General features: G+C 31.5%; 2 protein-coding genes across 4 annotated transcripts in view; one reads left to right on the plus strand and one right to left on the minus strand.

The window, feature by feature from the left end:
• Positions 1-17,701, plus strand: part of LOC119680311 (neuroligin-3-like) — a gene marked incomplete at its 3' end in the record, with an annotated part of 61,502 nt that overhangs the window by 12,490 nt on the left and 31,311 nt on the right. Inside the window, 1 exon segment of the mRNA XM_038093071.1 lies at positions 2,229-3,656. Coding sequence (XP_037948999.1) covers positions 2,669-3,656 — 988 coding nt within the window.
• Positions 5,680-17,701, minus strand: part of LOC119680312 — a 12,854-nt gene continuing 832 nt past the window's right edge. Inside the window, exons 1-2 of one of the 3 annotated variants that reach the window (XM_038093073.1) lie at positions 6,388-6,548; positions 5,680-6,321 (exon numbers count right to left, since the gene is read on the minus strand). In XM_038093073.1, coding sequence (XP_037949001.1) covers positions 5,786-6,316 — 531 coding nt within the window. In that variant the 5' untranslated portion in view covers positions 6,317-6,321; positions 6,388-6,548 and the 3' untranslated portion in view covers positions 5,680-5,785. Of the gene's footprint in view, positions 6,322-6,383; positions 6,549-17,701 lie in introns of those variants that run through there. The other 2 variants (XM_038093072.1, XM_038093074.1) reach the window with 2 other exon arrangements.

Here is a 17,701-nt window from a genome sequence, read left to right on the forward strand (position 1 = left end):
TTTGTTGTTGTTGTTTTGATTTGAGTTACTGCTATTACGCGCTTTTACTCTTTTGTGGTTGTGGGGCTTATCCCTGCCCCACGCTAAACTTCAACTATACTAGAATCATTATCATTATTATTATCATTCTATTACAAGTTGTTGTTGTTGTTGTTGTTGTTGTTGTTGTGATTTGAGTCAGTGCTATTGCGCACTTTTACTCTATTGTGGCTGAGGGGTTTATCCCTGCCCCACACTAAACTTTAACTATACTAGAATCATTATCATTTATTTATTTTCTAACTGATGAAGGACCGTAGATCAGCATATCTTCCTGTGCGTTCTGAGGTGGACTTAAGGTTTGTTAGAGCGGGGTTGGGCAACGTATTAACTTTTGTGAATAATTTTAGGACTCTGTCCTTGAAATACTTTTTCACTGAGTCGATTCTTAGATCTCTATGCATGTCTGTTGTTCTAATATACCGAGGAATCTTAATTAATCTTCTTCAAGCCAGATTTTGTACTATTTGTAATTGCTTTGTAGCAGTATTGGAGACTTTGCTGTATTCCGTTTGCATTTCATATGTTTATACCAATTAAGCCGTTTGTCAAAAGTGACCCTTCGATATTTTATGCTTTCCTCCCACTGTATCTCCGTGCTTCCCTGCGGAGAGGGGAAAAGAATACTCCCGCGGTTAGGATGGCCTGTCGTAAGAGGCGATTAATATCCCCCAGTGCCAGTCTGGCACTTATGCAAGAAGTCCGAATGGTTGTAACTTGTGGGCGGCAACTTGCGACATCTGACCAGAGATAATACTATCTGGTACTTCGGTGGTCAGTGGCCCGACAGCTTCGGCTGTGCTGACCATTGGTGTTGGACTCGAAGTGGTTGTGGTTAATACCCAAAATTACGGGGGAAGAAAGTTTTGCTTGTTATTCATTCGCCGTGGTGTGCGTTTCACACCGGGTGCTGCAGCCCAAATTGTAGCAGAGGTCAGTAGGTAAGCCTCGCATCTTACCAAGGTGGAAGTTATAACTTGCATGAATTTCTTCATTGGTACCGGCGGAATAGAAGCAGACTATTTCAATGGGCCGTTGATTGACGCTTAAATTAATACGAGTGTTGAGAGCACCGTGTTGTTGAGCCAATTAGGCAGGAAATCACGTAAAACAAAAGAGACATCTGTATCTCCGTGCCACTATCTACGCTCACTCCTGGAGGATGCTGCCTTCTCTATCGTGTTACAAATGTAGCCTTGGTTTTGTCGTTGTAAAATTTAATCTTCCATTTCTGGAAGTATTCCAACATGAGGTCTATATTTCTCTGTAAGGTGTTACTTATGGCATCCCGGTCAGAGTAGATGAAGCGCCATTGACACTGGCCTTAAGGTGGGGATGTTTGTCGTATATATATTAAACAATGTGGGTGACAGTGGCGACCCTTGAGGTACACCTGCTTCTATTGTTCTATTGTGCGGACGAAAGAGTTGTGTTAATTTTAGTTCGGAAGGACCTTTCTTGCAGGAAACTACCGATGATATTAATCAGCCCGCTTGGGACTCCAAAATGGGCCATCATGCCAGACCTTGTCAAAGGCTTTGGCTATGTCGAATATTATCATCCCGGTTGATTCCCGGGATGATAGAGCGGTTTGTATCAGTTGCGATGTTCTGGCTACGATGTTGTAGTTCCGTGGAGAGATCATCCCTAAACCCGAATTATTCGTTCGGAAGGATATTTAGGGCGTAGAAGATTTATTTGTATGACATGTATACAACTATTTAGAAAATCTGTGTATACTCGATATTAAAATCACAATATTGAATGTTATAGATATCTTAGTCTCAGGGATGCCGCAACTGATATGCATTAAGAAATTGATCGGATGTATGAAAACACAAACATTTGATATTAAGATCACAATTATACCTTTTTAACTTAAAAGTCTCTGGGATGCCTCTACTATCTGGATGAAAAAAGTTAACGGTGCATAGAAAACGTACAAAAACAAAATGAAAAAATTATAGAAATATTAGATTTATAAAAAATGAGAAAAAATTTGTATAAATAGATTATATTTAAAACACCTCTTTAAGTGCTAAATCGTGTAAGATACATAAATCTTTTTGTCTTATTAAATGTTATATATCAATACTAGCTTTGAGTTTTTACTAAGTATATTACAAATATTTTGCTTAAACTTTATTGTTTTTAAAAATATTTTACCATTAACTCAACTTTTTTTTCAGATTAAATTTTGGTAAAACTTTAGACCATTTAGGATTCGAAAAATCCAACCTACATAGTGTGACGGAAATAACTCTCAACTTCAAAGGACATATCAAATAAATTAAATGTATCAAATAAAAACAAATAAGAAACAATAAATGACACATAAGTGAAAGTATTTCCAAACAAAAGTAAAGAAAAATAAACGTGCGGAATGCCTGAGAAAAGTAAAAAATTAAATGGAAAAAAATATGAGAAAATATTCGAAGAATTCTTGACGCCAAGTGAAAAAATATACGAAAATAGCATACTAAAAAAATTAAAAAATTTGTTTCTTCGACAAAGAAGATTAATTCAGAAGTAGAAAAAACCAACACTTTCAACAACGGGACTAACAGAAACAACAACAACAACAATAATAAGAGTAAAAAGACTACAAACAATCAAGCAAGAAAACAAAATGGATTTCCGTTCGACAACATTTTGGCTATTTTGGTTGACATTGCTCAGCATGCATCACAATCAATTAAATACTGATGGCTGTTTCGGAGCGGCACTGCTGCAGCAACACTACCAGCTGCAACAAATTTCAGCAATTGGAAGAACAGGAACGGCAGGAACGGAAATAGCAACAGAAAATGAATTAAACAACTTAAAAGCGAATGCAATAATAAATACCGAAGTGTCGGACGCTGGACGATTCCAAGGAAAGAGGAAGCAGAAAACGAAAACTGATGATGCTGGTACAAAACTGAAAATTCCGAACACGACTCCCGCAGTAATAGGCGCCATAGAGCCAAACACTGAAAACTCAGAAACCACTACATCTACAACAACAACATCAGCAACAGCAGCAACTACAATAGATACAAGAACTTTAACCATAAAAGCCACCACAACGGCAACGGCAACGGCAACAAAATGGTTAAATGACAAAGAAAATGTGCAGCATTTAAAAAATGCGAAAAACTTCAAAAATCCAAAAAATTCTAAAAGTTCTAAAAATGTTCATTTTCCAGAGAATTTTGCTTTGGATTTTAAAGAGAATATGGCAAAACTTTTTGCAAGTGATGCACCATTTAAAAAATATGGCAACACATTGAATAGAACTTGGACTGAATCATCATCAGCAGCAACAATAGGTATAGCATTGCCAGGAGCAGCAATAGCAACAGCAACAGCAACACCACCAGCAGCAGTACCAGCACCGACAATAAATACTAATGGCAGCAATAACAGCAGCACATCAACTGCAACACATTTTTCTGGACGTCGTCATATAATACCAGAGAAGCTGCTATACACTAAAGAGATTAGTCTTAAGCAGGGACGCCTAAAGGGCATAATACGTCGCTTTAATACTTCAACTGGCTTACGTGATGTTGATCAATATCTGGGCTTGCCTTTTGCTGAAGCGCCTGTAGGCAGTCGACGCTTTATGCCGCCAGGTAAGTGCTAAACTATTTAGAGGCTTTGTTGCTTTTGCCTGCTTTGTTGGTTTATGTGTACGAAGTAAAATATATTTTAAATTTCTTTTTGTTCTTTTTCATATTCAGACAGAGCATTTTAATTTCACTTCCCCAGATAAAAGCAGATTTCAGTAGATTTAATTTGAGATACGAATATCAATGTAAAATGCTAGGAATTGCTAACTTAGGTGGGCTACGTTGATTTTAGTTCCATGCTACTATACAACTTTTATCAATAGAAACTTTTGTTGTACTTGCTGTACAAAATTCCATGGTGAAAGTGGTTACTTTTTCTGGCATGAATGTAACTAAATATCTTATTAAGCAATTCTAATAAATGTCGATATAACTGATATAGACGTTTATGTGTATACGAATTAGTAAACAATGGTACATTACTTTAGTACATTTCTGTTGTCTTTACAGTAATATGTGACAATAGCATTTTACAGTAGTGTTTGACGGTCGTAGTTTACAGTAGTATTTTGTTAAAGTATTTTAGAGCAATACTTAACAGTTGTAATTAGCAATAGTATTTTACAGTAGTATCCTATAGTAGTTTCTACATTAGTATTTCGTAGTAATACTTTACAGTAGTACTTTACGATAGAACTTTAAAACTCTGCATTACAGTAACTTTTTAGAACTTTGCTTTACTTAATACAATAGTACAATACAATACATGATACAATAACTTAATACACTCGTGTTCCCAACGGAATATATAACACTATTATAATAGTATTAATAATATTGTTATATAGTTGATCTACTAGACTTCTCTCATTTCGGGTTGCTGATATCACCTTTATAATATTCTATTTAATAAACTATATTTAATTAAATAAAATTGCAAATATTATTCACTTAAATGTTATTTGTGTTACATCGGTTAAATATGTTAAATCAACTTTATTTGATTTTTTTTTTCTATTATTCCAAATAAAATAGCATTCCAAAAGTAATTTTAAATCACATCTGTTCGCACTCGTAGCGCATCATGCGATAAAAACAGGAAAACATTTTTTAAGTCAATCTATAGGCTTTTCAATAAGACTGCGTTCGAAGCACATCGAAACAAATGGTCGCTTGTTTTTTAGGGTAAACGTAAAACGGTCAATTCCGAATGGTATACAACCTAAAGTCTTCAGTGAAGTATGGAAAACAAGCTCCGTCGGGATAGCCTCCATCTCCATCAAAACAATGTGAGTGCACACACATTTCGTCCAACAACCTACTACTCGTATCTGAACATTCAAAAAATCGAATTGATAGGTCATCCGCCATACAGTCCTCAGTTCTGATTTGGCACCCAATGATTTCTTCTTCTGACTTGTTCCTGAACGTCAAGAATACTCATAAATTGTGTAGACAACAATTTTTGTCGGCGAAAACCGTTATGCGAACCATGCGTTGAAGATGTCTGAAGATTAGAAAAAATGCTTTCACAAGTGGTTGAAACGCATCATAAATGTTAGGCTAAAAATATAAATATTGACCCTTGTATATCATGTATTGGAATCTATTGCTTTAGCTTTATAAAGCCGTAATGCATCTATTATCCAAACTTGAATGTCCGCTAAAGTCTCTTTGGAAATATATTAACAACTAAAATCAGCTAGTAGTTAAAATCAGTGTTATTTTGCTTGATTTTTGCTCATAATTTCTGAGTCAAGTTTTTTGAGTTTTTTTCATCTCAGTTATTTCTGGTTATTTCTGCTGTTAAGTCACAGTTCTTTTATATGAGTTTCTATTTTTCTTTTGGACTATGGAATTTATATGCTGATGAAAAATAATTTTCTTGAAAAGCAAAATTACGCTTTCGAACCCCATTTTTATATACTTTATATTAATAATTATTTGGACTGCTTTATTCTATTCTATTCATACTTAGTAATATTATTGTGCTATTTTAAATTCTCTTGCTTTCAAAGATGAAACACATTGTTTTAAAATGAGAACTGCGATTACAAAGTAATTTATTTGTTTTACTCTTAAAATAACTCAACGTGCAATATAAAATAAAACTAATTTTAAAAAATCATAAAATCTATTTTCATATCAATGTTCTTCTGAATGGCAATGTTCTTTCGCACTGAGTAACTAAATTAGTCCATTGGTTGATAAATGCTGGATGAAGGTTCAATCACATTACCCAATTCCATTTGATTTTCTTCAACATCTTCCTCTGGGACGGCTCTAATTTGTTCGTATTGTGGCCGTTCGTTGGCAACATATTCTATTCCTTGCGATCTGCGAGCATTTCTACGATATGGATGCGAACGATGTTGCCGAGTGCTGCGTGAACGTCTGGTACTTTGTAATACTTCCGAATAAGTTACGATGGGAAAAGGGCCAGAAATATTGTTGGAACGATCAAAATCAGATTGTGATTCAGCCTCTGGTACTCTTACAATACCATTGATTTGGCTGTTACCGAGCACTCTTGGAATCTGATCTACACTTACTATATCCATGGAATAGTTGTTGCCCATGACTTCATTTATAACAACGTATCTAGCTCCCTGACTTGTTGTTGAAGAACGGCTACGATTTAAATTTAGATTGGGGTTGTCTTCACCAGTGTTATAAATATTAATATCTCCGTTGGAGGAATAAAAGAACCCATGAGAACACATACTTGCTGTTTAAATATGAAATTAATATTAACACACGACACGTTATATCGAAACAATTATTTCTTACCCACCAATGTAGAAACGAAATACAAAATAAACTAAAAATAAAATTAGACTGATTTTTTAATTTTTTCCTGTTTTCCAATATTTTAAATAATTTATTTCAGAAGCGTATCCCCAATAAACAATTACTTTCAGTATCTAAACGAACTGACAACTGAAAATTATATAACTTTACTTTTTCTAGTTAAAAATTTTTATAAATTGTCATTATTTAAAAAAATTTATAACTTAAAAATCGAAACTTAATAGGCTTGGATATATAGGAAAAGTATTGAGAATATTCGAAAGGAGCTAAACTGATTTAACATATATGGGCAGCTTTTTTTTTAATTCTAAAAATTTTATACTCTCTTCAGAGTATATCTATGTGAAGTATGTTCTAAAGTTCATCTTTGTATTGGGTACCTTCAACTTCAAGTGTTTGTTAATAATAATATAAAATTCTGTTTAAAAGAAAATTTGTTCCAAAGAATAAATCATTTTTTTTTAATTTCATTGTTTATTATGGGACCATTACGATGAATAGAAACAGATCAACTGCATATGAGTGCAATTGGCTCTTCAAGATGTGGGTAAAAACTTTTCGAATGACTTCTACATACTCATAACACTTTTGTTGTACTGAAAATGCACTTTTCCGCTGCCAAGTTAGGTAACCTCTAGATAATTGTTAATATGAGATATTAAGCCAAAGACCGCCAAAGTGTCAATGGATAAAATCTATTTATGATCGCCAGTCGAATTGTGTGGAATAAATTGTGGACATATATATTGGTAACAATATATTCGATCGAAATACAATGTTATCTTTATACACTAAAATCAATTCCATAAACTTGAATGAACATTTTTGACTTATGTTTGATGAACTCACGTATAATTTTGTGGAATCTGCGGTGACTACGTATTTCGCGTTAATCAATCAAAATATTTCAATAAAAATTTTACCAAGATCAAAACAAAAATATTAGCTCTGTTTGACTCTGATTTTATAATGATAACATTAGGATCCTCTCCCTTTAACAAAAACAACTCCGCTTTTGTTCGTTGTTCATGTAAGCATTTTGAAATATTATATCTTTAAGTTTTTTGCCTGTATTTACAACCGGAAATAATTACTCCCTTTCAATGTGACATTGTTTTGAATGTGTGTCCATATTTTATTCTTATTTAACTATTAATTTTTCTAAATAAATTTAGTTTTCTTAAAAAATTTTTGTTATATCTGCCAGACCAGCTATAAAATTGATTGAACATATTGAGTAAAGTTTGCTTGTGACTGCAGTTTCGATTTAGAGATGATGAAATATATGATGATGAAGTATATCTTATTTCAGTATAGTATGCAAAGGCTACTTTCCATTCTTAACTTTGCAAAGTAGACTTTGCATACTATACTCTTAACTATTGTTTTATACTTGATTATAGATATCATATTAAAATAATTAATCTCATCTTCAATCCTCAATTTTTATTTCGTAGGGCTTACAGCAAATTTGCGCCGATAAGAGTTCTATTTTCTTTTTTACGATTTGCCACTAGAAAGAGTTTTGATGGTTTGTATGCTGGGCCGTTCGGTTAAACACTGGAATAATATTCTCTTAGTATTGTTTAATGCTTAAAGTCTTTGCTGCTCTACTGAAAGGCAAGAGAATACTTTTTAGCATACATTAAATAATTATAACAATTTTATAATATAAAAATTAATTAAAGTAAATGTTGTTCTTGTTTTTTAAGTATTGTTATTAACTAACGTAAGTTATCAAGAGTTCTGGTATAAATAATTCCATATCCGTGTAATAAAATAATTTATTAATTTAAGATCATACCATTCATTTAAGATTAATTTAAGTCATACCATACCTTGGTACTTTGTTATTTTCAACTTTTGTAATTGCATAGCAGATATCGTACACGTCTGGCATTAGATCCTTATAATGGGAGGCTTAATTGGAGATATCGAATGCTGTTGTTACTAAACTTTTCTTGTATTCTTGTACTCAAGACAATTTTTTATTCTGCCATGAAAATAAAATTTCAACTTATTTACCGTAAACTTTTACAAAAGTTAAGCCAGAGCTAGGAATCGTGTACACGATTTTTTAATTATATATTCTGTACATATAATTTTTTTCTGACTTCATTTCTAACAAAATATATATCCCATTCTGCAACTATTCTGTAGATATATTAGCAATTATTTCCTGCTTAATTAAGTTGCTCTTCATCATTATTTAATATACATTCTTGGAGTCTTGTTTGTGTTTTTCTATAGCTCAACTTTTTCTAAACTGCATTTATGCAGCTCTGGTATGTTACAATCAACCTAAATTTGTTCCCCTGGTTTGTCTTCCCATTCCTTGTTTTAGCTTATAAATTGTTTAAAGTACAACAGAAGAGCTTAAATATTTGAGGGTTTAAGTAACTTTGAAATAAAATTAAATTTAAAAAAATTTTTACTAAACCACTAATTGTACGCAAATTTGGCGATAACTAAGCCAAGCTGCAATTAAAATGTTTAACCGAAAAACCAGAAAATGGCTTAATCCAAATACTTGGGTACGAAAAACATATATGACAAACATAGAGCGATGCACTAATATAGACGCTCCCGTGCCAATGCACATCGCATTAATGACATTGCAGCGAACTAGAAGTTTTGCTAAAGCAATTAAAGTAATTACCCAAGCGATCAATGTGCACTGAACAAATACGTACATGCGTAATCGTGCCTATACATGTATTTGCTTGTTATATATACTATATACAAAAAAAATTGAAATATCCTGGTACAACCATACCTACAGAGTTAGCTGCCTAGATAGTTGGAGTTCATATAAATGCAGTGAATTTGTGTTGAATGATAAAATGCAAACAACTTTTGCAAGTGATAAACATACACATTAGATACATTTATGTACAATCCTGTTGTTGCAGTTGTGCTTTGCGCTCCGTGCACCCAAAAAGGATTCAATGGCTTTAGTCAATTTTCTGAAAATTGCTCGTTTCACAAACTAATAGCTTGTGCATCCATAAGAATTTTTCGCATAATTTTCTCTGCTCGAAATACTCGTATGTAATTTTGTGTTAAATATAATAAATATACTATTTACATATTTATTGCCAACACTGCAGCTAGTTAACTTTGCGAGTTACACACTCCAACATACACGAATAGATACAATTTTTATGTATATTTCGTTTTAATAAAATATAAATAAACATAACTAAACTCAGTTGAGCAGAATCAAGCTGTGTGTAACAATATAGGACAGAGAAGCACGGAGTGGAGTGCAGTCATCAGGATTTTCACATCATATGAAATGTTTACATAAACAAACTTTTAAGCCAAGTAAGCCAACAGTATTAAATATTTAAAATAAATATTTTTAGTTATTAAATGAGTAAAAATAAATATTAAAATATTTTTGCTCCTACAACACATGTTCCTTTATTAAATTGTTTGCTATAAAGTATTTAAAGTATTTTTATGAAAGTTTTAGTTGACAGTGAGTATATATAATTAGTTAATTGAATTTTATGTGTACATAAATTATTCTAAAAATACTTGGCAAATTATTTCAAAGTATTTGTTTTAATATAGTTGAGTACATAGCATCGTATGTTAAAAGAAATGATATACAATTTCTTATTTCTTTCTACGATCATATTATTGGAATCACATATTCGCCGTCTTTATATAGATCCGTCTAGCCCTGTATTAGCAATGAATTTGTTATTATGACCATTTGAATCACTTTAAAATTCAAATATTACTTCATTTGCTTCTAACTAATTTGTTGTTTGTAAATTATTCAGAGTTATCTGTCAGTTAAAGTAATAAACATTTGCAAAAAGTTGTGATTAATTCAAAAATAGACTTTATTTACTGTTTCTTACTTCTGATAACCAGGAAGAGTTACCTTTTTCCTTTATTGCTTTCAGGTTGATCCTGCAGAAATAATAATATCATTTTTTTTTCTTGGAAAAATCTAATCTTTGGAAAATGCAAGGTTTGAACATCCAAATATAGTTTTGAATAATAAGTTCCATTACCTTAATATTGTTTTACGTTTGGCGTTCTTTATTAAACTCATTTAACAATACACAACAATAGTGCCAACTTAATAAACTTAACTACAGTGTGTACTTTGAATTATTAAATATGAAATACATAGGGTGTTTATATACAACACCCTCTAACAGAGTGTTTATACAACAAAGATTTAGACTGGAACGACTGAATAGATTTCTTTCACAATTAACTGTATCCCTCAGCATTGACTAATTTTTACGAACTTATCTTTGAAAACAATCAGTGTGTTTGTAGGTTAAGTTAATCTTAGAGTGCGGGTATTGATGCAATAATTACCTCCGGCTATTGGTATTGGTGTTAAGTTTGTAGGTTAAGTTAATCTTAGAGAGCGGGTATTTATGCAAACACCAATACCAATAGCCGGAGGTAATTATTGCACACTGTGATGCCCCAAAATTAGCCAGGAGACAAGCTATGCTAACTATTGGTTACAAGCTTAACTCCATGCTATATCTTTGTTAAACTATTTGTTATGGAACCCCGACAAGTCTACTTTAATGAACTCTGCCAATACAGTGAAGAAACCGTTTCTTAGACATTGGATTTGTCTCGGAGGAAGATATAGAAAATTATTAGTAGTTTTCATCTACTCGTGGCAACTACTGCATTTTCCGCTTCTTGGAATGTGTCAAAGTTTAAGCTTTGGTGCAATAGTGTAGTTGACCATTAATATCCCAATAAGCATACGACCTGAATATTTGATAAATTATGATAACTCCAATATAAATTTTGTTTTTGTTATATTACCGAAATTGGAAATTTTAAATGATTTTGACCATTCTAGTCTATTACACTTTAGAAACATTACAGCAACCTCACAGTCTACGTAAGGACAACATTTTTTTTTCATCATCATTGGCCGAAATAATTCATGTGTCGAGGTCTATGTTAAGGTATCGTTCTTATTTATATCCATTTCGGAGAGTCTCATCTATTAGTTCATTTTGTACGACTTATTTATAACCAGAGACCCAAAAAATATTTTTCAGTGCGGTACGATATTTCATTACAATCCCTGATTTAAACATACTGTATTCAATTCATTTCATTGCTTCTAGACTATCTATAATAGTAGTAACATTCGTAGGTTGACGGGCACTAGTTTGTAAAAATTTGAGTACTTTTTTAAGTGCGTATATCTAAGTTCACAATTATACCCCATAAGAATATGTGAAACGATATGATGCTGTCGTGCCGCTTTTTTCCTTTAAGCCACCTTTATATATGACAACTTCGAAGCTGCCTATCACAGTTGCGACATCCATCCCTGGTTAACTATCAATGATTAAATAAAGATTTGGAACTTTAGTTTCAAGACCTGGATAGATATCATTTATTCTGTAGCTGATCCCAAATGAGCTTGGATTAAACTGATGTCTGATGATTTCTAACTGATGTCAAGTATTAAGTTTTGTGATAAAATTGCATTTGCAAAACTATATAAACAAATTAAATGATTTTTCCTTTCATAAATTATTATTGTTATTTAGGTATACATTTGATGATACTGCATTCATTACAAAATAAACACTCACAAAAACCTTTTAATTAAATTTTAACGAATTTCTAACATTAAAATTGGTACATTTTCGCGCCATTGTCAGGTAATGGGTTAACATATATTATATGTATATGTTTAGTAAAACAAACAAAAGTCAAACTAATTGTTACAGAACCAAGGATGTCAAAAAAAAAGAAAATAATAATATCACAAAAAAAAAACTCGAAAAATCCGAAAATGGTCACATATAATTTTGCAAAAACTGTTTGTATGTAACATCAGTAAAGCTATTTCCCATGTCATATTTATTGTTTTATATTGCGATTTGAAAAATAGTTAATTTAATTGAATTTCAAAGTCCGTTTTGATAAAAGAAACTAAATTCTTAATATAAAATATCGTTTCCAATAGAGAGGTATTTCGTATAGTATTAAAGCACAACAACAAAAATTAATTTTATATATTTTTAATTAATTGAAATTTTGGCTGACCATACAGCTGTTTCAAGTATTGCCAAATACCCATCATCAGTGTTCCTGGAATTAAATCTTGTATTTAATAATTCGTAAATAATTTTTTGAGAATGCAAGTACCAAGAGTTGAACTTGTACCCTTCAATATTTAAAGCTCATAATCAGCTTTCAATAGCCAACTGATCCAAAGCCGTACTTGACTTGTATGCTCGCATTTTGGAGTTTTGTTAATTTGCTGTGATAGTTCATTAACAAATTAACTTGCTGTGGTTTATTAGAACAAAATCATAAAACATCTGCAAAATAATTAAATTAATTAATTTTATTTATATGTTTAATTGCTAAATTTCAGTGTTATTCTTTTGTAGAGGCATTATTTATTGCATGATTTTGTTTAATTTGTATATTTATTTGAATAGTTAATACAAAATCAATAATTGAATTTAAATTTAATTTCGGTTCTGTTGATAGAGGGAAACTAATGTCAACATAGTGATAAATTTACTTTATTCCTATTTGTTAATACTTCCTAATGTGCTGCAAAGAAAGTTTCTTTGTTGTCTACATTTACTACATAAGAAACACTTTAAGTTCCTTCTTTATGTGCACAGATTCAACCCATTAGAATTGGGACAGTTTATTTATGTTGCATGCAATATTTTAAATTATTTTTCTCTTAAATAGAGAAATATATCTTTCTCTTATGGAACCTCAAACATCTCAAAATATTTTTACATTTTAAGAAGTTTCCTTTTTTTTATTTTCATATGAGTATTTCAGTATTCCTTAGTTTTTCTGAAACATGGTTTAGTTTTTGATGGTTTGGTGTTGAATTTTCTTTCAATCTCTTCAGAAATAATATAATATTAATCAAAACATAGAAATCAAAAAAATCAAGAAAAATAATATTGTATATAGGTAGTTTTAAGTAGCAGAACTATTAGAGAAGTAACAAATAAGCAGAAAATAAAGAATTAATAAAATTTTACTAAAAGTCTATCTTAGCTCAAATTTAAGTTTTAAAAAAATAAATATCCCTGCTCCTGCAAATGTCTACCACTTGCAGATTTCTATTTTCATGGAAAAAGTTTGGAAACGAAAAGCTTAGCAGCCAATAAGATCAAGAACCTAAAAATTTTTATGACAAATAATACCAGTTGTTTAAAGTTAAAAATACTTGAAAAGCTCCTAATATTACTATAATGAATCTTAATTAGTGAATAGAGTTTAACAACTTGTTAAGATTCTAATTGATCAGTTTTTTGGTTCATAAAGAGTACAGCCGAAAGGGATTTTCTGTAGTTGAACCAAGAGTGCGGATATAAACAATTACAAAATTACAAACATATTATAATAGTGTATTTAATATATTTTAATATAACTAATTTAATTTAAAAAAAAAAACTTATGACTGAATAATAGTAAGATTAGTACACACCATAGTTTTTTACGTAAGAAAGTTTTGAGTTAGAATATTCTTGATTGCCATCATGTAAAACTCTGCTTTGAAGAAGTTGTTTTTTTTCTTCAAGTGTATTTCTCCAAAATTATTATTGCTGCCAATTGCTGACAAAAAACTGATGAAGCTCATTTTTGATGTTCTAATATGAAGTAAAGGTTTATTTGTCCAAAATACGTCCAAATATCAATTTCTTAATTATCAGATGAGGAAAATATGTTTGTTGGGGTAATACAATTTTAACATTGCGAAATTTTTGATGAGTTAAAAAACTTGTATATGATTTGTCTTTAACTTGAAGGACTTATTCTATCATTTCTTTCCGGCATTGCTTATGTACAATTTAGTTCAATTTATACAGTTAATACATACTTTATAATCCAATTTTGGCATTGTTTCGAAGGGAAGTTCCAATATTACGAAAAGGTTATCTTGAAATACTTCCAAAATGAAATGAAAAATTAATTTTTTGTCATCAATTTTTTTAGCAAATATCGTCTTTTAATATAGTATGACTTGGTTTGCATATTTTTTGCTTAACCGTATTTTCCATTTAATATAAGTATAAGCGATCAAATTTTTTGATGCAACCTTAAGACAATTAATAGTAAAGTATAATCAATTTTACCCTTACCGATCTTTCAAGTTGAAACTCGCTTGTTGGAATACATCAGTGCCTTAATTTTTAAGAGACGAATTTTCGCTGTAAAATCATTAAAAAGTGTTCATGATCACGGCATTACATCCAACGGTTTCATATAATTTGAAAACGCGATATTTGATTTTAAACATTTTATTTATAGTTCAAGATTTAACACTCAAACCTTAAGAAGTGCTTCCATGAAGGTGAAGCCTCTTCAACATCGAAATTATTGAAATGCAATTCGCAAACTAAATTTGCCACTGGCAAATTATTTTTAAGTACATATAGTGTTATTTATAGTATTATTTTTGTTATCATATTCTTTATTAAACCTGATAGTAAAATATATAATAGAGCAAAAACGTCGATTTTACTCTTCCATATAAAATATATATTCCCCCAAAAAAACAAACTTTTAAAATAGCCAAATCATACTATATTGGTTAACTACATACATAATGGTAATTGATAATTGGTTGGGGAAAACACATTATTTGGTACAAAACAAATTTACTTTACTTTCAGAAGTGAAATTATTGTTGTTGTTTTAAATGTCAATTAGAAATTTGACAATGACACCAACAGAAATTTCGATTTCTTCGTGGCTTTCTATTTCTCATCACGTTGCTAAAAACCGTATTGCTCAAAATTTGTGCCTTTTAGGAGCAAATATGCATATTTGTATAAGATATGCTCTTATATGCATGGAAAAAATGTTACCTTTTACTTCATCCACAACCCAAAAATATCAAAACAGAACTAACAGTATGAAATTCACAATTTTGGACATTTTACGTAACATATGTTATCTTCATGGTCATGACAGGTAGGAGCACAATACTAGGTAGGAGCAATATGACCGTTAGTCATATGAATGACTACATAGCATAGCTATACCATCAATATTAAAAAGTGACTTTCTGCATGGTTATTTCAAATTTTTTCATAGACTGTTGAAATCATAAATTCTAGTGATATACGTATCATCCAAGACTTAAGTTATATTTCTACATTTTGTTTCCTGTTTCTTTGATGTTGTCGTTCAGTTTTTATAAAAGAAATAAACATTTTTCCAATATTGAATAGTGATGATTTTTTTAAAACTCCTTTTAGAATATCATAAAAAAGTTTTAAAGGAATAAATCCGCATTAAAGATTCGTCAAACCTTAAAAAATTATAATTTTTTTAAAATTCTTTTACTAATTCCATTAAAAAATGTTTAAATATGCAATTTTCCTGCGGGTGTAACACCTCAATTATTGTCTAAGTGGTCATAACTTATGCATTGATTCACTGTATATCAAATATGATTCCGAGAGAGGAAGAATTGATTAATCAAATTCGACCCAAATTATGAAGTCAATACATCACACATGTGCTTATCATCGATGTGAATCGAGCTTGTTCGCAGATGTGGTGCATATGTTAACTGCAGTTATCCGACTAAATCCATGTCAATTACCTTTGATTTGTGCTCGTGCGACTGAGTATGTAGCCTAATGCACGTTTTATTTGCCAGTTGGTTTATTAATTGAACCATGAAGTTGATTTGCGGTTATGAGAGGAATAAGCATTTTTACACATATTCCAGCTTATATCTGCAGCTATCAATTTCCGTTTGCAATACGCCAATTTCACTGCACTAACATCAATAAAATACTCACACAAATGCATAAATGACGGATGTGGTATACGAATGAGTGTGTATGTCACAGTACACAAGCGACAGTTAAATGCACTTGAGCAGCGTGAATTGCATATTTGCGTTAAAGTGGTGTCTGTCCTTACATTTTCTTGTTTCTGTTTCCGAGGAGATTGCGTAACGTTGCCATAACGTCGCTTAGCCACAAAAAGTCGTTTGTTTGGTGTCACTCAGTCTCTTTTCATTAAAACGCAAATTGTACTTAGCCACAAGCAAACAAACAACAAACAACAAACAAACAAACAGACAGACAAACTATCAAGCCAGGATATACAATTACAGAAGTAGACAAATAGATAAACACACACACACACACACTTCACATGACACACTTCATGTATCTTATATCGAGAATGACGTGTTTTTTTGCGCTCCAATAGTTTTATTTTTTTAACTATATACGATGCGTGATTCTTTAAATCTTTTGATTTAAACGTTTGTGCGAAAGAACTGTGATCACCGTCGGAGATAGTTGGTCACATTCTCGGACACTTATAGTGGCGTTAAAATAATAATTCTTTTAATTTGCTGAGTCAGCACGGTAGTGTTTTGCCGGCTTCTTTTTACTTTTTTGTTGTTGTGGATTTTAATTTTTAATCTCCACTTTGATACTATCAGCTGATCGAACAGTGGATTGCAAATAATTAAATATTTTATTTTAATTTGTGTTATTTAATAAAATTTTGTGCGAAGGAACTGCGGACCTGTATGGTCGCGCTCCTGGACACTGCCAAAATAAAGCATTTCCTCTCAAATTATTACTGATGTTAAATTTACGGTAGTGAATTAATTTTTTATTTGGTGGTTGTTTTATTCTTTTGTTTGTGGAACCTGTTTAAGCAGTGAAACTAAAAAAAGCTGTATTTAATCTAAGCTTCAAACCTTTGCTTAGAACATTATTATAAACAAAAGCTTTTTAGTAGCATATACAGTACCCCAGCAGTAAATTGCAATTATACATCCCAGTGGGAATTAAAAACACACCTGAGTAAGTACAATAGTAATTACAAGTAATTATAATGGAAAATTCAGGTAAAACTGTGACGGAGGATGAGGTATCTAATGCGAATGCAATTAAATCGCATAGATCACCAGGCGGTAAAAATGGCCCAGTCGAAAATAAAGGTAATGCCTGCGCCTCAAACGCTAATTTAGCAATTAATTTGCCAGAAACGACGGCAGCGATTCTCAACACAGGGATTTCAGATAGGAGGCTCTCAATAACAGACACAGAGGAGCCTTTTGATAATTTAGAGAGCAAGGTTCAGGCACTTGTTGGTATTATGAATAGCCAGCGTCATATAAACCAAACAATGAAAGACCTGGTAGCAAGTATATCACAGGAGATTAAAAAAGCTATTGCTAAATATAGAAGCCCAGGCCTGTCAAGGACAACAGTGGACGCGCAGACCCAATGTGGTAACAATGAAGTAAAGAAACGATTAGT

Source organism: Teleopsis dalmanni, chromosome 2 (assembly GCF_002237135.1).
Source record: "Teleopsis dalmanni isolate 2A chromosome 2, ASM223713v2, whole genome shotgun sequence".
Lineage (NCBI taxonomy): Eukaryota > Metazoa > Arthropoda > Insecta > Diptera > Diopsidae > Teleopsis > Teleopsis dalmanni.